At 35.8% G+C, this 24257-nt stretch overlaps 3 protein-coding genes across 7 annotated transcripts; 1 reads left to right on the forward strand and 2 right to left on the reverse strand.

Moving 5' to 3' along the window:
* Positions 1-1697: 1697 nt before the first annotated feature.
* LOC108988162 (receptor protein kinase TMK1) lies at positions 1698-5176 on the reverse strand. Its single transcript, XM_018961308.2, has 2 exons — positions 2649-5176; positions 1698-2443 (listed from the first exon to the last, which is right to left on the reverse strand). Exons 1-2 carry the CDS (start codon positions 4957-4959, stop codon positions 1914-1916), a joined length of 2841 nt encoding a protein of 946 aa, XP_018816853.1. The 5' UTR covers positions 4960-5176; the 3' UTR covers positions 1698-1913.
* Positions 5177-7312: 2136 nt separating this feature from the next.
* LOC108988048 (probable aminotransferase TAT2) lies at positions 7313-11065 on the reverse strand. 2 transcript variants are annotated; one of them, XM_018961143.2, is made up of 7 exons: positions 10780-11065; positions 9866-10205; positions 9512-9730; positions 8608-8667; positions 8048-8203; positions 7822-7915; positions 7313-7653 (listed from the first exon to the last, which is right to left on the reverse strand). In XM_018961143.2, the coding sequence occupies exons 1-7, from the start codon at positions 11049-11051 to the stop codon at positions 7523-7525; spliced, it is 1272 nt and encodes a 423-aa protein (XP_018816688.1). In that variant the 5' UTR covers positions 11052-11065; the 3' UTR covers positions 7313-7522. The 2 variants fall into 2 exon arrangements, with proteins under 2 accessions (XP_018816688.1, XP_018816689.1); XM_018961144.2 differs by lacking the exon at positions 8048-8203.
* An 8375-nt stretch (positions 11066-19440) lies between these two features.
* Positions 19441-24184, forward strand: LOC108988151 (zinc finger protein 4-like). Of its 4 annotated transcripts, XM_035691550.1 has the most exons (4): positions 19441-19798; positions 19944-20053; positions 22188-22289; positions 23050-24184. In XM_035691550.1, the coding sequence occupies exon 4, from the start codon at positions 23145-23147 to the stop codon at positions 23913-23915; it is 771 nt and encodes a 256-aa protein (XP_035547443.1). In that variant the 5' UTR covers positions 19441-19798; positions 19944-20053; positions 22188-22289; positions 23050-23144; the 3' UTR covers positions 23916-24184. The 4 variants fall into 4 exon arrangements, with proteins under 4 accessions (XP_035547443.1, XP_018816836.1, XP_035547448.1 ...); XM_018961291.2 differs by lacking the exon at positions 22188-22289; XM_035691555.1 differs by lacking the exon at positions 19944-20053.
* Positions 24185-24257: the final 73 nt, after the last annotated feature.

The raw sequence follows: 24257 nt of genomic DNA on the forward strand, positions 1-24257 counted from the left end.
TTAAAGTAAAATTCAATTCTCTCATCCTTGAAAAAAAGGAGATTCTATGATCACATGAAAAAGGGGTCACGGGTTCATAACTTTTCTCCAGTTGGGTGTAAGCAAAATACTCCATGAGAAAGAGAGAGTAAAAAGGGTACAAGATTTTTGCATAATTTGTTAGTGTCATTAGTTTATGGAACGAAGAATAAGGTCTAGTTCGGATACAAAATGATTTTATGTCATCTTATTTTATTATTATATATTTTTTAAATTCATACATAAAATATAATAAATAATTTAATTTTTATAAATTTTAAAATAATAATAATATTAAAAAATAATATTTTATTCATATTTTAATTTATATATAAATCCATCACATCTCATCTCACTATTCAGTATTCAAATGGGGCTAAGTGTGAATGATTAAGATTTGATACGATAAGTTAAGCTCAAATATTATATTGAATTCTGAATGATTTGGTTCAACAAAATAATTTAATGGAATTGCGAATACCACTTAATTGGTTGGCGGTAGGTCAAATGGGTCGCATCGATGTAATTCTTAAGATAAACATGTTATGTTGAGTTATGTTGAGTTAGTAGTATTGAGTAATTTGAGTTTGAATTGATTAAAAAATAATCCGAACTGGAATGATGAACTGAATCAATGTAACTTGTTTCAAAGTTCTAGTAGATTACTACCAATACATTTATTTGTTTGTTCTTTGATATCTCTGGGGAGGGACAAAATATTATTATTAAAAAATTATATTTTTATTTTGACTAGTCTAATGTAGAGTTATGACTTGAATGATTTTAAATTTATAAAAAATATGTATTTTCAACTAAATTTTATAGATGACTTTAAGGAAACCAATTATAATGTTCAAGATTTTATTGGAGCAGGTTAGCTGCAGAAACTATAATGGCAATCAAAGACATTCCATTTTAGGCCTTCGGAATGTCGAGGCACATGCTTCCGTCAATTATAACGAGGGTAATTGTTCTTAAAATTGATAAGTTAGTATATTTTATGTGTTTTTATTTTTATTTTATATATATATATATATATATTTTTTTTAAAATATTTAAATATTTTTAAAAAATAAAAAAATTATAACATTATTAAAAAAAAAAAAAAAATCCAACGGGAGCCCAGCGGGAAGACTAGTATTTTTCAATTGATAAACACAACTCTCATTGAGCGATATTTTTTACAATTATGTTTTAAATATGAAATATTTTTATAAAATTATCATTATTTATTAAAATACTGTTGTTTTAAAATATAGTCGTGAAAATAATTGTAGCAAGAGCTGTATCGATCTCTTTCATTCGTGGTTGAAGAAACAAAGAAAGAAGTGCAAATTATGGCGTGTGATAAGTTCCATATGACGTCAAGTACTTCAATCTTGTTCTTTCATGCAGAATCGCAGATGATGACACCACTTTCGCTGAAGACTCCATTATTGTTGGTAGGTTTGCACATTCAACTGCCTCGTCTTTATCTGCTCTCAATATATAATAATACACTGACTGATCCACGAAGTAGGAGACCAGCTACTATAATACTATAACTATATATAACAAACAACAGCATGGTTTTCTTATCGTTTGGAGTCCAACCACTAAAGTATCCCAAACGACAAGGTTGGTATGGTAAGTGATGACCATAAGCAGCAATAAGACGAGAAAGTATTTGAATGATGAAATTGCAACTTGCTTTCGAGAGTCACTTCATTCATTTCCAAAAATTCTAAACAAGTGGTGAACACCCAAACTAGATTTCCAAAGAAAATTATCACACAGTGAGATGAGACAAAACATCAAATGGGTCAACAGAAGTTTACACATAAAACGGCCAGGAAGAAGCTAGCTGATAGAATGAACATACAAAAACCACCATCAACATCATTTACAACCACTTCTCATCTCCCATCTGCAGATGTGAAAGACTCAGCAAATCCATAGGGGCGTGTTGGTATGCTGGTCTGAGTGTTGTCTAGGCTTGGAAGGAGCGAAGATGAAGAAGACTCCATGTTGCTTCTACCTTCATAAGCCTGCCATTTCTCAAGTGCTTGAGGCAACGACATTTCAAGGTCAATTCCATATATGTCTTCTGAATTTTGCTCACTTGGTTTCCAAAGCTCCACCAGAGAAGAAAGCACATTGACAGCATGACCCATGTCGGGTCTTTGATAAGGTTCCCTAGTACAACAATGCCCGGCCAACTCAGCAACAGTACTGATACTGGCTAACGTTTCCTCATTGAGGTCGATTGTAGGGTCAATTGCCTTGCGGAACAAGTCCTTGTTGATGCGCATTCTTTTGAACCATGTTACAAGGTGCATGCTCTCCTCAGGCTGGGTCTCATCAAGTGCTTTCCTCCCCGTGATTAGCTCCATCAAAATCACTCCAAAGCTAAAAACATCCACTTTGGTTGTCACTCGTCCGGTAACTGTAATCACATGCAAAAACAGAATTTTATGTTAGAGGTAGATAATTGTGTAAACCAAGAAACTTCTAAGGGGATGAAATTCATGCTAGAGAAAACTTCATGTCAAGCTTCACGTATTGTTATCCCAAGCATGACATCATATCAACGTGGACCAAAGACAATGCTGACAATTCATAAATTGGCATGGCACTAGATTAAAAGGTACCTGCATATTCTGGCGCCAAATATCCAAAAGTTCCAGCAACTCTTGTTTCGATCGAACCTTTCCCCTCTGGAGCAAGACGAACAAGGCCAAAATCTGCCACCTTAGCCCTCATATCATCTCCAAGAAGAATGTTGGAAGGCTTTAAGTCCCTATGTATAAAGCTTTGATGGGCCAAACCATGGAGATACTCAACACCCCTAGCCACATCTAAGGCGATGGTCAACCTTTTGGTCCATCCCAGTGGTTTTAATCCTTCTTCTGCCCAGTTGAAGAGATGCCTACTGAGTGTCCCTTGAGGCATGTATTCATACACAAGAAGCCTCTCATTCCCATCCAAACAGTACCCAAGAAGGGCAACAAGATGCCGGTGCCTGACCTTAGTCAAAACAGCAATTTCAGACTTAAATTCTGCCAATCCCTTCCCAGCTATTATTCCGGACTCCATTCTCTTTACGGCAATTTTTGTACCATCATGCAATTCACCTTTGTATACTGTCCCAAAACCTCCTCGTCCCAATATGTTCTCTTCACTGAAGTTGTTAGTCACATTCCTGAGGACTTGTATAGATATCACCATATTTCCTGCTTCAACCATTTGTATGTCACCAGGCTCACTACTAGGAAGAGCTTGGGTCTCACTGATTGCACCAACACTAACACTTGAGCCAGCAACGGTGATCTTCACACTCTCATTATCAGATCCAGAATGGCGAGGATGAATCACCATCGCATTTGGGCTCTGTACTCTGCTAAAATTCTTTTGCTTCCTCTTATATAGGCAAAAAAGCAATAAACCAATCAAGAAAATCATAAAGACACCTCCAACTACAATTACCCCGATTAAAGTTGATGATTTCTTGCCACTATGTTCAGAACCAGCACTTGTAGATGGAATTGTGGGATTCTGTGAAGGTGGACCTTGAGATGGAGAACTACCATTATCCTTTCCTATATCCAGGTTGCCATTAGTATTCACCATTACATTGCTCTTAAAAGCAGGGATTTTCCCATGAAGTTGATTGTTTGAAACATCTAGCTCTACAAGTGCAGGGAGTGTAGTGAGCTCATCTGGAATTGAACCAGTGAGATTGTTATCGGCAAGAACTAATCTTCGTAATGATTTAAGTGAAGAAAACTCCGGAGATATCAAACCCGTAAGACCCATCTTCTGAAAATTTACAACAGTTATATTCCCATTGCTACAGGTGATCCCAATCCAATCCGCGCACGGATCGTTCCCCACCCAATTATCTGCAAACCTTTGCGGGTAACCCATTAATTTCACAATTGCAAGTAATGTATTCACTCTAGAATCACACTCACCGGGACTGGGCAAACAAAACCTATTAGAGTCCTTAGCCATGTCAACTGCCACCTCACTGGAGAACTTTGGCATTGGTCCTTGAAGAAAATTGTTAGTCAAATTAACAACCTTTAACGATTTAAGATTCACTAATGATATCGGCACAGGGCCTGTAAACATGTTATCCCTCAAACTCAAGCTCTGCAACTCTGTCAAGCCTGAAAGATCTGGTAGCGAACCGGAAAAAGAATTCGAATGCAACCAAACGTCTTTCAAGGAAGTCATATTCTGCATAACATCAATGTTGCCGTTTAGCTTAGCCTCACTTACCTGCCCATTAAGCCACAAGGACTCAATTTGCGAGTGAGCAAAGCTCCAAGGCAAGCCGCCTTCAAGGTTATTGAAAGACAAGTGCAAATTAGTCAGGCCCGGGAACACATCAGCGCCTAGAAATTCCGGTATTGTGCCGGTAATGTTGGCCGAATTAGCCGAGAAGTTCTGAAGCGTCGAAGCGTTTCGGAGACTTTCCGGGATTTCCCAACCCGAAAATGGGTTATTATCTATCTCAAGAGATACGAGAGAAGACATGCCAACGAAGAAATCGCTAGGAATGGAACTAAACCGGTTGTAACTAAGCATGAGAACTTTCAATGAGCTCAGCCCGCTTAAGCTAGGAAGAGGGCCAGAGATGTTGTTGTATTGAAGCTCTAAGCGCTCAAGTTGGGCTAGGTTTTGGAGGGTTGAAGGGAGTGTACCTTGGAGGTCTTGATGGCCGATTTGGATCCGGGTGACCCGTTTATCCTCCGAGCAGACCACGTGGTTCCACTGGCAGGGGTCCTTGCCGTCGGACCATCCGAGAGATTCAGGAGAGTTGAGGCTCTTCCTGAGAGCCAACATCACGGAAGCGTCATCAGTTGGGCTTGATTGAGAGTTTGCACAGAGGAAGATGGAAGAGAACCCAGCAAGAAAAAAGGCCAAGAGCTCGTATCCAAGATAGGTTTTCTTCATCTTAATGTTTTATGTTCAGAAGGACAGAGAGAGGGGGAGAAAGACGGGTTCTTTAGAAGTCGTTGCAGAGGGATTTCAAGGTGTTAGATGCATTGGAAAATACCGCATGAACTGGACTGTCCGAAAACAGCGAGGCTGATTGATTCAGAAGGTTGGAAGCAGAAGCCAGAGAGAGAGAGAGAAGAGGGTGGTGGTATTGAGCAGAGTGAGATAGGGAGCATGCACATGGATGTGGGGGCCACTGGGTATGAAAGCTATGGCTGTCACTACAGTGGTGAAAGGCTGGATCATGATGCGTGAGTGGGGGTTCTGATTCTTGGGCATTGGGGCGCTTTGGTAATTTGGCATTGAGTCCTTTCTTGTTACGTTTTTGGAGCTGTCCTTACTACTTTCGTGCGTATGGAGGGATCTGCTTGAGCTCCCGCTCTAATTTGGTTTTTTTTAAAGAAAGTATTGTTTAATAATATTATAAATTTTTATTTTTTAAAAAAATATTTAAAATGTTAAAAATTAAGAAATAAGAAAGAAAATATTAAATAAAAATATTATAAAATTAAAATATTGTTAGAAATTAATTTTTTAATATAACTTCTATTTTAAAATTTAAAAAAGTTAAATTAATTTTTGTGTTTTGTTTGAAAGTGTGAGAAAATTATAATAATTATTTAATGATTTGTGAAAAAATTAAAAATATGAAATTGAGAAGTGTTTGTGTTTAAATGATCTTTAAATATTGATATGAGATGAGTTGAGATCACCTAAAAAATCAAACGAAACCTTAATTTTAAATATTATTAGTTGACACTACAAAAAATCAAATATTTTTTAATAATTTTGTATTTTCAAAGTGGCTTATTGAGTACTCTACAAATCATTTAACTTGCTTAAATAATAAAATTTAATTTGTAAGATTTAAATTTTAAAATTTTATTTTTTAAATTAAATTATGCTATATAAGCACTTTATCGTGTGTTTAAAACACTTACTTGAGATAAATTTTTTTTTTTATTAATTTGATAGCTTTAACTCTTGTATCATCAGAGTCATTTGATGTACAGAAAATAATAAAACTCTTCAATTGTTTAACTAAATTAAATGATTTAATTATTATAAAAAAAAATAGACAAATCATGTGAATTTTACACTATTTAATATTATTCATGCATGATTTTTTTAGAGCATGAACACGAACCGTCAGAGTTATGTCTATTTCTTTACATTAATGATTAAACTATTCAATTCGATGGAATACTTAAAAAGGGCTTTCAATTTAAAAATTGATCTCCAAATATTTTTTAAAAATAAATTAATAAATTGATGTGATTTGATATGATACGTTAGATTAAAAAGTTATTTTTATTATAAAGTAGATATATCATATTATATGAAACTATATTATATAAGATGAGATGAGTTAAGAATAATAGTGACATTTATGAGTTGAAATTTGTGAATAGTTGTGATCTCAACTTATCTTTCAATCCAACCCGACTAATTGTCTATAAAGTTAGGTAAACTAGCTGGAATCGAAATGGCAGTTTATACTTTAGAGAGGGGACATGCACATGACCCTATTTGACAAAGTTATTCAAATGGCTGTCATTGATGAAATTACATGTTATTTTTAGGATTATGGTAGTAGGCACGTACCAACATATTTAAATTACGAAGAAGGTAGGTATGAATATTCGTGTTCTTCTAAAGGTTTCAAATTTATTTTATATGCATTCATATTGATATCAATTGCGAGAATATGATCTCTTTAGATCAGTCCCGAAATTACCGAAAGATATATTTCCAATTCTTAAGTTAATATCTGCATGTTTTTTCGAACTCTGAAAAACTAAATACAAAAAGATGGAATGAGTAAAACTTTGTAGCCGAAAAGTGACATTATATTAATAAAAAAATATTTATAATCATTCGTCGGTATGATTTTCTAACAATTCAAAAAATGATAGACTCTATAAATCTTATATTAGTTCTATATATATATATATATATATATATGCTGTGTCAATTGTATTCATGAGTTTGTGGATAAAGAATGGATTATTTTTAGAAAAATACTCTAGTCACAAAAAGATTACACAAAAGTAATCTCATAAACTGACGTGACTTGATGTGGTTCGTCAGATTATAAAATTACTTTTATTGAAAAGTAGATCTAACAGATCAGATAAAGTCACGTCAGTTTGTGAAATTATTTTTATATAATTTCTTTATGGATGTAGCAGTCCTTTTTTTTTTTAAGAAGGCTACAAAGAACATTATAGTTTCATTTAGGCAATAATGAAAAGAGTAACATCAATGGCAGAGTTGTTAATCGTCTTCATAACCAGCCATCATCAGTCTTTATTTAAAAGAAAATATTTTGAATTGGTCGAGACGACCGACCTCATGGACTCGACTAGAAGTAGCTAAGAAATTTCGTAGCATTTAAGGAGGGGTTTTTTAGGATACCTAGCTCATGATCAGTATTTTGCGTAAATTTCATACGAACATGATACCCAAAACGCCAAATATTATCAATCATCATCATCTCTCAAATTAAGTTTTTTACTTATTGCGTCGTGGCATGCATGCATGCATGCCTGTGGTAGAATGCTTTGATCCTCTGAAGGCCATCTTCAAGGTAAGCAGGCTCAACAGCAAAAGTTATGCGTATCCAATTTTTCAGGCCAACAGAAGACCCTGGAATTAATATGCAATTTCATCTATCAGTAATGATCAGGCAAACCCTTTTTTTCCCCCTTTAAGAGACAATATCAGATCTGAGTCTCATGACTTCAAAAGTACCATTAGAATTAGAAACTTCAAATGCATGCATGCATGCATGCTGGATATATACTCTGTTCTTACCTGGTAGAACAACTACAGATTCCTCTTTCGCCAGCTTGAGGCAGAAATCCATATCGTCACTGATATCTTCAAGTAGTGACAGGTTTAATTCCACCTGTGCGTGTGAGTGTGTGTTTTTTAAAAAAAAAAAAAAATAGAAATTATTCATTCAGTTAATCAGAAGTTTTAGGTGAAGAACTACACAAATGAAGTACCTCTTGTTATTATTATTATTTAATGTCCTTACCATCACAGACATAGATCCTTCGGGTTTCTGTGGACATGTAAGGCAAGGAATCTCTTTAACTCGATCATAACAAATATCTGCATCTTCTCTTATTATGTTGATTATTTTTGAGAAGTAATCATTTTTAGTATTCTCAAGGATCTGAGGGACTGCTCCCTGAAACGTCAAAATATATGAGGATGGTTGGAAAAGGCTATGAATTAAACAGGCCAGAGGATTGACATTATATATAATTTATCATATACATGTAGAACCATGCATAAGCCTGCATGCGTCGTTTTAATATGAGTTTTTGACAGATATATTATTGGAGAAATGATATATTATTTGTAGTTTTAAAACGTGTAAATTTGTGTATTATTTTTTAAAAAAATAAGTAAAATTTACATGAAATTAAAATTATTTTTTTAATATTAGACTATTTTTTTCAAAACAAGCAGACGAGCTTGCATAGTACCATTAGACTTTATTTAACATTAAATTGACAAAAGTGACTTCCAAGAAGTAAATTGCTAAAAAAATATAAAAATGAAAAAATATATCTTGAGATATGCATGCACCTGGATGAACGTGGCGGGAAACTGGGAAACGATTATATAGTTTTTAAGGCTGTCCACAACCTGGGAATTATAAGAAAATACACAACCATTTAATTTTTTGCAATATTATTTATGGTTTGACATAATGTAAAGCAATCGATCGATATGTTAGACGACTTGAAAATTAAGGAATTGGCACAACCGAAGTAATATGTCTGAATATTCGAACTTGCCAGCAAAGAAAGTAAAGATGATTTGTGTTATACACTTCCGCTCGCAATATAATAAGCTAGCACATGAACAATTAAACATAGAATAATATTGGGAGAAGTCACTGTTTGGGAGCAGCCACTTTACATATTCTATGTGGCATCATCCTAACCATCTATATGGAGAGAAGAAATTAATAGATTATAGTGTGTGCATTGTGTGCACTACTACAATAAATGTTATATAGCACTAGTCGTAAAAATGATATTCGAATTACGTACGACCCTTTAAAGTTAAGTTACACCTATTAATTTGAAAAATTCTATTTATCATCATTTTTCTCATCAGTTTCTCATGATGTGTCATTAAATGATAAGTTCATAAGTAAAATATAATAAATAATCTCCAATCATCTATTGCTACTTCATAGGATGAGAAGACGATGAGTAACATTATTCTAGTAATTTATACAGCTCTAAACTAATTGGTTAATTTTATAAATAATTACAACCCTTTAAAATCATTAAGAATCACATGAAGAAATTATTCCTTTTAAAAAATATAGAATTAATTTTTCCCACAAATTAGAAAGGAAGCAAACTACGATCAAAATCAATTATCACTGAAAGACCGTATGATCAGTGACAAGATCATGTTGTTAGGGTACTAATTAGCCAGGAAGATATAAATTTATAAGATAAAACATGATCCTTACCCCACATTTTTTAAGGATGCCGTGGGGGTCATTTGTAACAATCCAACCAAGCCTCCAACCAGGAACAATCCATCTCTTTGATATCGAACCAACTGTAATAACTGGCACAATTGATCCAAACTCTCCCATTGGCACAAATGGCTTACTCCCAAAATTTAGATGGTGATAGACCTCATCAGCAATCACGAGAATCCCAAGCTTTTTTGCAGTCTCAGCAACCTATATAATAAATTAGCATGAAAAAAAAACAAAATTAAAACCGCTTTGATATCAAATACTACATGATAATTAAAAAAGAAAAAAAAAGAAAAAGGGAATTTCCATGCATATATAAATGCATGCACTATGCTGTACCTGCTTCAAATGTTGGTACGTGAAGACGTTTCCACAGGGATTACCGGGACTAATGACAACAATAGCAACAGTGTTGTCGTCTGCAAGAGCTTGAACAGCTTCAAGATCGATCTCCCAATCCTGTTCAGATCGAAGGTCATAATGGCGGACTTGGAGATGGCTTAGAGAAGCACGAGCATTATAGAAGGGGTAGCCTGGTCTAGGTAGCAAGATGTTTGCACCAGGGCGAGCAATGACGGATATTACAATTTCTATGGCATGTGTGCAACCAGCAGTTACGAAAACATCATCTGGTGATAGTTGGCACGTAAGATCCCGGGACATATATTCAGCAATAGCTCTGTACTTCAAAAGGAATGGATGTATCATGGTAAGCATCAATTTGAATCAAATTATATATGTACAAGACTAATTCATATGTTTTTATTGTTTGTTTTGATGCATGGGGTTTTTATTTGATATTCTGAAAATCCCAAGTGTCATTTAGTTACTACAGTATTCTTTCGTCACAAGTGAGATCTTATTAATAAAATTGGGATAGGACTGCTACGTCGGTAGCTACCGGCTCTTCTCTGAAAAAAAAAATAAGAAAGAAAGAAGAAGGGACTAATTCCTCTGTTTTATTCATTTTGCATCTATGGTGCTTGAAGTATATTAAGACTCCCAATGGATTCTTTAGACACAATAATACTTAAATCATAAGATCAAAAGCAATCAAAAGCAAATTATAATACTCTCCCCGATTACTGGGAATATTCCACTTAAATATTGGCCGTCCATGCCTGCATATCAATAATAGTACTGAACCACCGAACGTGGTCACTCCATATCCGTATCTGACGGTCTTGATGTTTGTCCACGTCTAGACATGGAAATGAATTATAGCAGAGCAAGCGTAGGTACAGCAAGCCTACCTTCTTGCGGACAGTATGCCACCGGCGGGAGGATAGCAGTTGAATTCAGAGGATCGCAGGGCATCAACGATGGCGTTTTCGGATGAAGTATCACTCCGAAAGCATGGAAATGCAGAGGGATCGCCGTGGCCAAGATGAATGGTGGGCTTCCCTTCGTTTACAGCTTTTAGGTTCTCCATCAACTTGACGAGAACACCTTGGATTGTCATCCCCGATGCTGCGTTCACCTCCTCATTTCCCTGGAAACCCCATTTCTCGCCTTCGCTTCCCATGTTTTGTCCTCTGCTTTTTCAGTGGAGAAGTGGTTTGCTCTGGCCCTTGGGGCTTGGCTCTAGCTTTTGAACTATTATTTCAATGTTGCAGCATGATGCACGTTGAACCGAAAGGGTAGTTGGGACAAAAATAATGGAAGAAGTTGAGAGTTTTGTTTTTATAAGGAATACTTTTATAAAAGGGAATTCAGTAAAGAAAAACATATTTTACCACATTTATTATTTAATGATAATCAAAATATTTATATGAATAATAAAAATGTCGTATTCCTATGTCTTTCTCTGTTATTTAAATTCGAATAAAAATTTGATTATTTTAATTAGCGAGAATAATAAATTTCTTTATCACAAATACTTGGACAGAGACAAATGCAGAGTATTATTCACTACATCAGTGTTAATTACTATGTAGATCATAAGGAAAATTCTATACATTACATTATCATCTTACTATGTAAGATGCGACATATTTATTACTATTAAATAATTATTTATTAGATAATTATTTATTATCCAATGATAATAAATACGCCATATTACTCTTTCACGATTGATTGTTTACTTTACCCAAAAGAACCTTAAAAAATGAAATTGTCTGGCAAATTCAAACTCCACAAAGAAAGTGGTTTTTATATTGGCATTTCTTTATTTTTTGGGCTTGATGACCATTACTTGGGCCGAGGCTCTTTTCCGGTGGGCCCATATGGTGAACAAAACTGGAGTCGTGCTCTGAATGAGTGAGAAGGAGGAGGGCCCTGCATTAAGAAGGCTTGTGTATGCTATAAGCCAGCAGGCAAAAATGGTTGGGCCTTTGCCTTTAAGTTGGGCCTAGAATTACACCCTTTTCTTAATAGTTCTATTACAAAGCACCATAGGATTGCCGAAAGAAAAGGTGAATCAATCTGGAAAGGGTTTAGTAATAGTATAGTATAAGAAGCGTAATTATACAGATAAATTAAGTACGTAATTAATTTTGTCTTGCGAGGATGTTTCTGAGAAGCTAAAGGCATGGAAATGGCAATAAAGTCGGGCATATACCACTCCTCTAAGTGGGCCTAACTAATCCGCACTTATGCCGAATGCTTATGGTTAACAATGATAAAGTGATTAAGCCTGAGAATATATAAAGAGCCACCACCACCATAGTGCTGTGTGTGTATGTATATATATGTATGTACGTACGTATGTATATATTTTTTTTAAAACATAGTAGACTTTTATAACTGAGCAAAGGACATTACAATGTGCTTGATACTATCTAGAACATAAACTAGATTTACAACATCATGATTCAAATAAATAGTAACGTTCTAATGGAAGACTCAAATCACATAGCCTATTCTTCAAAATGACTACAAAATGATATATATATATATATAATATATATATAATGTATACATAAAAATGGAGAACATAGTCATCTTTTTGGAGTTATTACAATAAGAGAGGTACTTTAGACACTTACTCGAGATCTACACGAGCATGGTGTATATGACCCAATCTCCTTAGTTATCAATTAGGAGGTTCAGGCGTAGAGGCAACGACCACGATTAGAACAGCATGATATATAGGCTAGGAAACCCTATCTTCTTGTTCTACTTCTTGGATGATGTTCACAAATCGACACTTTGATGTAGAGTTGTTTACTAAGGCACTTGGTGAAGTTGTATTGATAATGACATGCACTATTTTTTGAATTATGGATGAACCATGTAACTAAGAAAAATCATGTACCAAATAGAAGCTCGAGCGAATTTTGTTGAACATGACCTATGATTATTTTTCAAATTTATAGGTACATAGAAATCTTGTCATGTCATGATTTTAACAATTCTAAATTAAAAACAAAGATGCTAAATCTAGTTAAATACTATATATATATATATATATGATAAGTATTTTGAACCTATAATATTAATATAATGTTAGACATAAGAAATTTCTATAGGAGTCATATGCATTTAAATTAAGCTATAAGAAAGAACAACTGATTATGGATATACTTTTGCTAACGTTGGCATAGTGTAAATTTGGAGACGAATGGAATATTGACTTTTTTCAAAGATTGGTTGGCTTGGAAAAAGTAGATATGTTGATTGAAAAATTGAAAAATTTTAAAAATGGTGAGGGTGTTCTTATTTGGGTTCCTCAGGCGGATGGAAGGTTTTTCACAAAAAGTGCATGGGAGTGCCTTCGTACTCCATCACCTATGATTCCGTGGATGAATTGGGTGTGTCATCTTTTTATTCCTAAAAAAATGTCGATTTGGATGTGGGAAGCTTTGCATGGTTGTCTTCTTGTGGATGATTGTATGAGAAGAGTGTGTATTATTCTGGTTTCAAAGTGTGATTGTTGTGCTTTGGGCGCCTATGAAGATCAGGATTATGTTCTTGCATTGGGTGAATTTGCATCATAGATTTGGTGTCGGGCTTGTTTGCTTTTAGGCATGCCAAATTTGATTGGAATGAATTGGAAAGAGCAAATGGCATGGTTTCGTTGGGCCAAACGCTCTTCTTGTAGTGGACAAATCCTTGGTCTCCTTCCTATTATTATCACATGATGCTTGTGGTGGAGGAGATGCAAAGCTCGGATGGAGGGCACTCTAGAATCTTTTGACACGGTTTAGATGTCTATTAAATATTGGTTGTCCTGTGTTGTTTTAAAGTTCAAAGATCAAAACAATATTAGTACAATGGACGAGGAGTTGCTTCATTCATTAAATCTTCCTATTTCGAGTGTTCGTATGAGGGGTGACAAGATTGTTAAATGGGAGGAACCAAAGTTTGGTTGGTATAAACTTAATATTGATGGCTGCTTTTGGGGCAATCCAGGTGCTTAAGGAGTAGGAGGGGTAATTCGTGATCATGGTGGTGAGTTGTGGTTGGGTTTTTCTCCTTCTATTGGTTGTTGCTCTAATAATCATGCTGAGATTATGAGTTTACTTTATGGTTTGCGGAATGCTAGGCATTTGGGTTGTGAAGCTATTGAGATTGAGATGGATTCAAAATTGATTATTGATTGGATTGGAAATGGAAGGTGTGGTTTGTGGTATCTAGAAGACTTTTGAGAAGAAATCATGAGCTTTCTTGATCAGATTCGTTTCACTTTAAGACATATTTATCGGGCGTGCAATGCGATTGTTGATATTCTGGCTAAAACTAGAGCTAAGGGGAGTAATCTTACTTATTCTTCTGCTTTGGAGCTTCCATGGATGGCAAGATGTTTCTTAAAACTTGATAAGAGAAGTATGCCATATTTGAGAAGGAAATAACTGTTGGGTCCTTTTATCTTCTTGTCAGTATAATTTAATGTTAGTCTTTGACTTATTGTTAGTGTATTTTATATACTTGGATTTTTGCCTTAAGTATTGGATTATTATTACGGTTTTCCTCCATTATAAATGAGGATTTTTTAATAAAATTGTGAGAGAATCACTCGTAAATATGTGACTTTTTTCTCTTTAAAAGAAAAAAGAAAAAAACTATAAGAAAGAAAGAAAGACATGATGATCTCCAAAAAAAGGTTTAATGTCAATTATCGAAGAGGCCAAGCGTGTGGTGGGGGACCAATTAAAGTCGGGTCACGGAGGAGGCCAGCCAGTTGGGAGTAAGGCCCACCGCCGCCTGGGGAAAAGCACACCACCCAGCTAGCGGCGCGAACGTGGCGCTGTCGGTCACTGCGCAGACGAGAACAAAATGCCTAAATGGCTCACGTGCATGTATGTCCTCTGTAGGAGAAGATAGATCAGATTCAGCGCTGGAGATCAGTACTACCGGAAAGAACATAGGAATTGGGTCAGTCATTTTCGTGTTGAAACTAAAAGATGATGGAGGGAATAGACGTGTGATCAGAGCCGGAGAATTGGCCCATCCTTCTTGTTCTTTTCCCAGAGATTTGAATAAAAAAAAAAAAAAAGAGTCTATCCGACAAGCCGAAGCCCAAGCACCAATGAGTTTTATGATACCTCGATTTCGCTTTTGTTTGGTTGGATATCCATATAATTAACCCTTTTTTGTTTTTTAATCAGGGAAAAATATAAGCCTAACCTAGCTAGCTAGCTAGCTAGCTACTTCTGACATGACTATTACTAGGCTTTGTTCTTTTATGCGCAGATTTTAATTGTGATTACATCGTTTGATACGCTTTGCTTTTTAATTTTTCCTAGTCTCTACTTTTTCTTTATTCTAGGGCTTGAATGCAAAAAACTATTTACTTTTTGTGCATGTGCATATAGCTAGGCTTCTAATGCCCTACTCAGTAGGGACTAGGTACGTCTGACTTGGGAGTTGTATTTTTTTTTTTTTTATATAAAATAAAATAAATAAATCAATTTTTTAAAATTTTAAAATAAAAATACTATTAAAAAATATATTTTTATAATATTTTATTTAATTTTTAATTTTAATTTCAATATATCTTATCTTATGTATAAAAACAAACTAGGGCATTTAATAGATTTCGTTTCTGTATTACTGTGTCTTTCAGATTACTTTTTTTTTTTTCATCTTCATTTATGATTATGATTTATCAGATTGTGGAAAGAATATGGCATCGACGAACTACCACGTACAAGTTGACATTCTAGCTCTTGAAAATGGGAGAAAAAAAATCTGTATATTTATATATCTGTTTATTAATTGCTGCATTGATATGAAAACAGTTGATATTTTGAGTTTCTTTTGTGCTAATTATGTGTTTATACTAATTTATAATTAATAAAACTCGAGATAAATTACCGAAATGACAAACTAATAATGCATATAGCTATAGGGAGTCATGGAGACAAGGAGAGCCTTTTTATTTTATGAGTGCTGCTAAGGTGCTGTCCACAGCCAAAATTTATTTTTTTTAATTATTTAATTTATATATTTTTAATATTTTTAAAAATTTTTAAAAAATAATAATAATACACTAATAGTCACTTCCTTAATCATCAAGTTAAAAATGAAATTAAATTAAGTGCATGAGTATTCAAAATGAAGAGGCAAAATGAAGGGCATAGAGCATTATTCTTATTTTATTGTCTGTCATCATATATATTGTAGGTGTTTGGAGGGCCACTGTTGGCTAGTTAGTGCCTTGAAGAGCACATATCCACACATTAAAATATGGACATTTAAAATGCCTACACATCCACACCGCACATGAGAAGAACTCTTGGAACTTTATAATGATAGAGACCTCTATCACTTATTTTACTTCACATTCGAGCAAATAGCTAGGCGCTATATATGTATATATATATAAACATGTATATGTATGTACATATGTAATGCAATGGCTGATAATTGGGTGCAACGGCATGTTGATGACCAGTTTGAAAAACTTTTAATGAAGATGGTGACAATTCCGCAACTCACCCCTCATGGATCTTGTCTCTCCTTCTCTCTGTCCAGAAAGAAGTGGTAGACAGAGAAAGAGGGATTCCCTTGTGAAACACCATCTTTGACTTGAACTAAAGTTCCAACTTTAAGCTATAATACTCATTTTTTAGAGGGAAGAAAAGGAAGAAGAGAATCAAATGGGGTTTCTAGATCTCAAGGTGCCATTGGTGTTCATATATCGATCCCATTTACCACGGCCAGATGGAGACCACATATAGAACAAAATAGCCATCGCCATCAAGCTTTGAATACTTTTTCATGCGAGGACACGACCAGAATATAATTAATACTTATTTTGTGAAGTTCATTTGAACAAGATAATATTACTTATTTGAATAATACTGCATACTGTCATGTTAATTTGCTCAGTACTCTCTCTTAAAACTAATATGGATGTTCTCCATTTGTTTGATCTTATATATAGAGGTACCCTAGCTAGCTATATGCAGTGTATGTATTCGTCCAGAAATATTTCGCATGCATGCAGCTACGTTTGATATTGTTATTATGAACGAAATGTGTTGGCCTTTGACAAATATTATATATATAGTATATATATCATCTCGCGTAAAGTAAGAACCGTAGGTGCTGTTTTGAGTTTTGCAAGAACCCCAAATAAGGCATGCAATTAATTAAGCTATTTGTCATATTATCATTATTGTCAAAATAAGCGAACAAAAATTGCACCCATGACAGTAAATTAAGGAGGATCATTAACCATTGTTCATTATATTCTATATATTAAAAAAAGATAAACACCCAGTATAGTAATTAATATTATTTGGACGAAGAAATATTAGTGATCAATCGTAGACATTGGAATTTGATTATGCAAGTAATTAAGGTTTAATTTAGAACTCCTAATCTTGGAACAGGTGTTTATTAAAACTCAATTGAGGCTCAATCGAGATCCCTTGAATTCATTTTGTGAGGGAAGTAATGATCCCCTAGACCAGGGCTGGACCGAACGGGTCTGCCCAAGCAGCTCGGGTAATATGGGCCAAGTTTAGGCTGAAGAGGGCTAGGCTGGCCCAAAAGGCCCATAGTGGGAAAATATAGTATACACGTCTTGCGTGGGGCTCGGTCAGAAGTGCGGATTGCTCCTGACCATCCACGATCAAGGTGTTAAGATCAAATCAAGGTGTCAAGAATGACCTTGACACCCAAGCACTGAAAGCAGTGCAGACAAAGGCGTCGACAACTCAGGAGCAGGGTGCCAAGGACAACAAAGGCGGGCTCGCCTAACCATGGCCACGCCACATTAAATGGAAGACAACGCCAAGCACGACACGACACGGACTGAGGTATTAGTGGTCGCCACAATCAGACATGGGGCCCTGCCCCTAACAAACAAAATGCTGACATGGAACGCGGTAGGAGGGGATGCGGGCAACACCCCCATGATTCGGTTGACAAGTACATACGACACGTTCTCGAATCTCTTCGTCAGAAGATCACACTAGCCATGTATATAAATACCCCCACAAATCTTCTGGGGGACTCTCTCTCTCTCTCTAATTAAACGTTTTTCTCTTGCATTCACTTTGTCACCCTTTTCCAATGATTAACTTTGCATTGGGGGTACCATAGCGCCCCGAGCCCCCCATTCTCTATCTCAACAGGATCCAAATTGAACTTAGCAGCACGGAGTTGCCCAGATAGTGAAATATGATCTCAACACATTGTTAGGTGGATTTGGAAGAAAATTAAGTACGAGATATGCTGATTTAATTTGTTTGTAGAGAAAACGTTATCGGGAAGTTGTAGTACTGTCTTCAGTGGACAAAACAATAAAATTGTAGCAGATACATAAGATGCCGGATGCATGTCTGTAGAATCATATATTTCTTCCCTTTTTTTGACGTGGTTGAATCGTATATTTTCCCTTACACAACGAATTTTGCTACATAGACCGAATGGATCACACCAGATAGGTGGGTCCCAACATGGTTTAGCCGGGTTCTTGTTTGGTGGGTCCAGACATGTTGTATTCGGGTTCAAGAATGGCTACAAAATGTCCATTTCGAATTCCCACACAGCCGAGTGGCGAGGAATAACTTCCATTTATCGGTTAGATAATTCTTTTTCTTTTCTTTTCTTTTTTTTCCTCCCTCTCTCTTGGGGATTGGAGAAAGAGAAATGCAGGGATGGAACCAACTGGCCTAGGCACTAGTGTCATTGGCAGATAGTTCTTTCAATTTGAATTAGAACTCGCATGAATTTCAATTTCCCATGCTTATGGTGTCTGAATCATTTGATGACATTTTCGTACGTAATAGGGTTAAGATTTTATTGAAATTTATATGATTTCTAGAGATAGATGTTTATTTGGGTTCGAATGATGGACTCTTTACAATATATTGGAGTGAAGTATTTTTTAGATATTTTTTATTGAGGTTTGAAAAAATGACAAAGTCCATTGAAATGATAGTTGGGGATATAAATTTTTTATGCAATAATGATGAATAAGCACCTGTAAGGGAAATGTGCCTTTTGGTTTTGGTGGTTGGGGTAGCTCAAAATATAAGGATTGAGAAAAATAAATAAATAAATGAAAATGTGCCATGGAATTATATGCATGCCTTGACAGCCTTTGTACTCCATGGATGAAGGGATGAAACTGAAACTAGTAGTAGTTATTATGTTGGACGTGCACAGGAAAGGTGATGGTGAATCTGAGGCCGAAGCTATATATGCTGTGTGATGCGTGGAGTTATCTAAAAGCACTTTAAAAGTGGAGAGAGATGGAGAATCTTTGGTGGGACTACTAACTTAAATACTGTTCGATTGTTGTTGTTGCTGCTGCTTCTGTTTCTATCTATCTCTTTCAATGTACAATTCCAATTGTGGTTGTGTTTGAGTTGGCTATTGTTTTGTGTTTTGGGAAGTGCCCAACAATCAACAAATGAATGCAGTGTGCGTAGTACTAGTACACACAGAGACCTGAGAGAAGTATTATGTCATGTTCTGTGTCAAGTTCTGCTTTTTTTTTCCCTTAGTTAAATTTATCCCAACACCACCTCTCTCTCTGACTTCTCTGACGTCCCACCACTGTCCCCCCACCCCCACCACTCTCCTCATACCTTTGCTTTTCCATAATTAAACATCAGTACCCACCATCTCTCTCTCTCTCTCTCTCTCTCTCTCTCTCTCATACACACACTCTCTGTCTCTTTCTCTGTCTGTCCATTTCCTTCTTGTTTTTTTTTTTTTGCTTCTTTAGTTGTGTCCTCTCATCTAGTCTCCACTAATTGTATATGTTCATGGGATGATCAGCCATATAGAAAGCACAACTGAAGCAGTTGTCTGCAAATTCGAACCAATATAAATCCATAAGCTTTGCAATTCTGCTTGATCTTTGTGGTACGGTGCGCTATGTCCTTTTACAAGTTCCCTTTTGTTTACCTTATTGTGAGAAATCGTGATTGAAGTATTGTATCTCTGTTTTGACTATGTTCTTGCTACTGTTTTCTCTGCCTCCTGGTTTTCTGTGGCTGTGGTATGGTAGTGAAAACATGTACTGCTGCAAAATGGTTGTGGCTTTTACCTATGAAGGACACCTGTAATCTGTGCTCATGTCTTTCTTTTTCTGTCTAAGCCCGTAATCCGTGCCTATGGGTAAGCCTGTAATCTCTCTCTCTCTCTCTCTCTCTCTCTCTATATATATATATATATTTCTGGGTTTTGGAGAAGTGTACATAACTTTGCAATATGGTCTAATTAGCTTAAAAGTTAAGTATTCATAGGGTTGAATTTGTTCATGTATTATGGAGGAGGGAGTGCAGGAGATCAATTTCTCCAAAATTTGCAGAATGAAAGATGAAATAAGACGTTATTGCATGCAGTTCGCTAAATTCTGTTCTTGGTGTTTTGTCTTTTCAGTGAGTGTTTTCTGTCTCTCATGCCTGGCCTCTATACCTTTAGCCCTCTGATTCTTGTCTTAGTCTTAGATAAAAAAACTTACCGTCTAACTTCAGGGTGGCATGTAAAATATTGTTACTGCCATGAATTGGACACTGAGTCTCCGTTTCCCTTTTCATTTCTCATACCTGTTGATTTTTAACCAAAAGAAAAGGCAATAAATATGTAAACTTAAGGTTCATTTGAGATTGGTAAGGCAGAAAATTGAATTTCACATGGTTCGGTTCGTGTGATTTTATGTGTTTTTTTTTTTTTTGTTTTCCTGCCAACACCATGTAGCAACTCTTGGGTGGTATTGTGTCTTCCCCAATTATTTTTTTTCTTATGTATATTTATTTTTATTGGGATAAATTAAAAAAGAGAACAAACCTGTTGCTTTTGGAGCAGTATTCGTAATTCTCTAAACTTAGAAGCTACCTAAATTATTGATATATCTATGGGAATCATAATTTTACACGATTGATCTAAGAGATCTACTTTATGCTAATTTTCTCCTTCAACTTGGATTAGATTATAACGGTATATGCTGAGTATATATTCTCCACTTATCTCTATGGCATCAACTTTGAACTAAAACTACTCCTATCCCTTCTCTTATTATAGGGCTGCATTTCATTTCTGCCCCAAATTGTATATAATTACGTGTTTTACTTATATTTCTCTTTCAGTTATTTTTGTTCTCCGAAGCTTTTTTTGAGGCATCTTCCATAGTTCAAAAATCCCCCAAGGCTGTATGCCTTGATTGTATCAAAAATCCTAGTTCATGAATCATGATGCCTTTGTGTTTTTGTAAGTGCTGGTTGTTATGTGACAAGAATCACTATCCTAGTCGGAGAGGTTAATCTCTTGGTTGTCATACCATATTCCTCTTAGAAAGTTTTTTGTTGTGAAACAACAATGTTCCCTCTATCTGTTACACACACATACAGACAGACACATGCATATTCTGAGGGGTGTTGACTCAAGCTGTCCACTGCTGACACAATTGTCAGATGGTATTTCTCTGCATACCTAAAAGAATATTTTTAAAGGAACAACTAAAAAATAAAAAAGGGTATAAGCATTTTCAGTATTGAATGTTTAGGAAAGACATAGAAACAAGTAGATATGTTGCCAAGATTGAGAAGGATACAGTTTAACTATAACTAGTACTGACAAGAAAATCACTAGAGAGAGAAATCTCGAACAGAAATTTGCTTACATTGAGGTGGTACTGAACCAGTGTTCTTCTGCACTGGCTTTGGCTATTTGAATGAGCATGTGAGTCAACATTAGTTATAATTTCTAGTTAAATAACAAAATTGATGAGGGAATGTTACGGCAATGGGAAAGACTACCCAAATGACCATTATGTTCTCTTGGTTTGCTCCCAAGTTGTGTGATTTCATATAGAAATCAAACTAGATGGAAATTTCAAACAGTGGCATATATTCAGGAAGGATATGGGTAAAGTTGGTAGAGATAAAGATGTTGAAATGAAAGGTTTGCAAGACTAATAAATTGATGAATTGAGTGTTACTGATGTCAGCAATCATGTTTGACATGGAATGAAAAAATTAATTGAACGTTTAGTCATCTGCAATGATGGCAAGCATCCGGAGCAGTCAATGAAACTCGTTTAAAGGGTTTACACAATTCCCAATGAAGCTTGCAAAGAAGGGAAAGCAATAAAGATTCGATGATTACTAGCACAAACTCTGGCTTAACACTGAAGATTTGCAGAAGGCTTAATTTTCTGACTTCAGCTTTTGCTGCAAGATCTTATATGTCATATTAGCCAAGCTTCACCTAGCTACCTACATTATTTTTTTCTCCTTGGGTTGGAACACAGGGTCTGGTTAGTCAAGTTTTGAATTGAAGTTTTGGGTGTTTTGGCTGCACTCTGTAGAGCCTATTACAGAATAGTCATTCTTATCAATGAAGACTTATGCTGGTGAGCCATAATTTCCTTTGTTTATATAGTTTTCTGTTCTTTTCATAAAACTTCATGCATAGTTCTCCCAAATCAAGATTTAAACTTTTTGTTTCATTGAAAAATATAAAAGAAATACCTTTGACCCAAATTCAATATCTGACTTTAATTGAAGAAACCATGAAATAATGTTGATAAACTAATTTGTGTGCAAAGTTTTCTTAATTTTGTTTTCTCACATGGCGGTGTTGTCTCGCAACAGAGCTTTTTTTTTTTTTTTTTCATATGAACCACATCATGCTTTCATTTTTTACATGCCTTGAGGCTCTTCTCATGTTTATGACAAAAAGAACTATCTGGTTTTCATTCGCACAGGCTGTCCTCATTGGCATCGGAAAAGAGAAAGATCCATTAGCATTAATGTTATCCCTTTTCCTATCCTTTTTGGTGAATATTATAATTGCATGTCTAATACTTCTGTAAATGATTTTTGAATCCACTTGCTATTGAATGGTTGATGGAACATAAATTGATGTGCCTTGGGGAATTCTGAGAATTTGTGTGATCAAATCGTCTGACATTTGAAACTTTCATTCAAAACATAATATAGAAAATTGGAGACAGTGTGCAGTGAAGACTAGTTCAATTCTAAACCATATTGCCTCTGATGTATATATATGGTTTTGAAGATTCCCAGTACAAAAATAATGGAGTGTAATTTTCTTAAGACTTTGATTCTGTCTTTTGAAATAAGGGATTTTGTTCTCTCTTTTTATCTCAGGTCCTCTAGATATCTCAAAAACCAGAGTGGCTTAACCTGGTTGTTGCAAATCTAGGATGTAAAGTGACTTCTAGAGCAAACCACGCAGCCCAACAATGAAACCTGGCTTTGACCTCGAAGTAAAGGCCTCTTCTGAAAATGATTCTGAAGTTAGCAGTCAAGTAGCTTCCAACAAATCCATCACCTCTGCAGGTCTCTCCAAAGACAGCCTTGATGACTCTTCCCAACTCACAGATCTCTTTGTTACTCGACCCAAGTCAGACCCAGTCACCCTCGACTTAACTCTCAACTTCGTCGCTGATGATTTAGGGGGAAGGGATTCAATAGGACTCTCATTGTCAAGCACGAGTGAGAGCAGCAACGAGCCTGCATCCCATGCTACAACAGCAGCCATCCCACGGGTCTTTTCTTGCAATTACTGTCAACGCAAGTTCTTCAGCTCGCAGGCTCTTGGTGGCCACCAAAATGCACACAAGAGAGAAAGAACATTGGCAAAGCGGGCCATGAGAATGGGCATTTTCTCAGAGAGGTACGCCAGCCTAGCATCTCTGCCTCTACATGGATCTCCATTCAGGTCACTAGGAATCAAGGCACACGCTTCTGCACATCATGGCTTTGTGCCACCAACCAGGCCCCCCGAAATCAGAAACACCCCCAAGTTTCAACATGGGTACTTGGGTATGCCCATTTTCTTGGAGGATGATGAGGCAGAGTTGTTGTGGCCTGGTAGTTTTCGTCAGGCTGCTGAGGCAGGTAATCCTCATCCAAGTTTTGTACTGACTGAAAGTCGAAATATAAAGTTTGTGGAGGTGAGTCCACCTGTGGACATAGACAACTCTACACCCGACCTCACGTTGAAACTTTGAGAGGATTGTTGCTTTCAAATCGGGCTTCAGTATCTCCACTTCTGTTATATCTCTGTACAGTGAGATGTGCCTGGCCAATGACTGCAAGCTTTTGTTCTTATAGATCTTTTCTTTCTCTGTTGGTTATCCCATCTTCCCTTTTGTGTTCTACTCTGTTTGTCGTTGTATAAGAGCTTCCCCAAGGATAATTTGTTGCTCCTATGCTTGTTATGACACATATCATGCTTTTGATTTAAATAACGTTATTCCAGTGTTCAGGTTATGATTGACATCCCCTGGTTTATCTACGTGCCGAGTGCATAGAAATCTATGTGCTTGTGAGGGAATGCTTCTTACCGTCAA

Source organism: Juglans regia, chromosome 1 (genome assembly GCF_001411555.2).
Source record: "Juglans regia cultivar Chandler chromosome 1, Walnut 2.0, whole genome shotgun sequence".
NCBI classification, from domain to species: domain Eukaryota; kingdom Viridiplantae; phylum Streptophyta; class Magnoliopsida; order Fagales; family Juglandaceae; genus Juglans; species Juglans regia.

Coding starts and splice junctions, on each gene's coding strand:
- LOC108988151 (XM_035691550.1), top strand. CDS start 23,145: ATGAAACCTGGCTTTGACCTCGAAGTAAAGGCCTCTTCTGAAAATGAT.
- LOC108988162 (XM_018961308.2), bottom strand. CDS start 4,959: ATGAAGAAAACCTATCTTGGATACGAGCTCTTGGCCTTTTTTCTTGCT. Junction 2,444..2,648: donor TTTGGCGCCAGAATATGCAG/GTACCTTTTAAT, acceptor ATGTGATTACAG/TTACCGGACGAGTGACAACC.
- LOC108988048 (XM_018961143.2), bottom strand. CDS start 11,051: ATGGGAAGCGAAGGCGAGAAATGGGGTTTCCAGGGAAATGAGGAGGTG. Junction 9,731..9,865: donor CGTACCAACATTTGAAGCAG/GTACAGCATAGT, acceptor TTTATTATATAG/GTTGCTGAGACTGCAAAAAA. Junction 7,916..8,047: donor AAGGATCTATGTCTGTGATG/GTAAGGACATTA, acceptor TCACACGCACAG/GTGGAATTAAACCTGTCACT.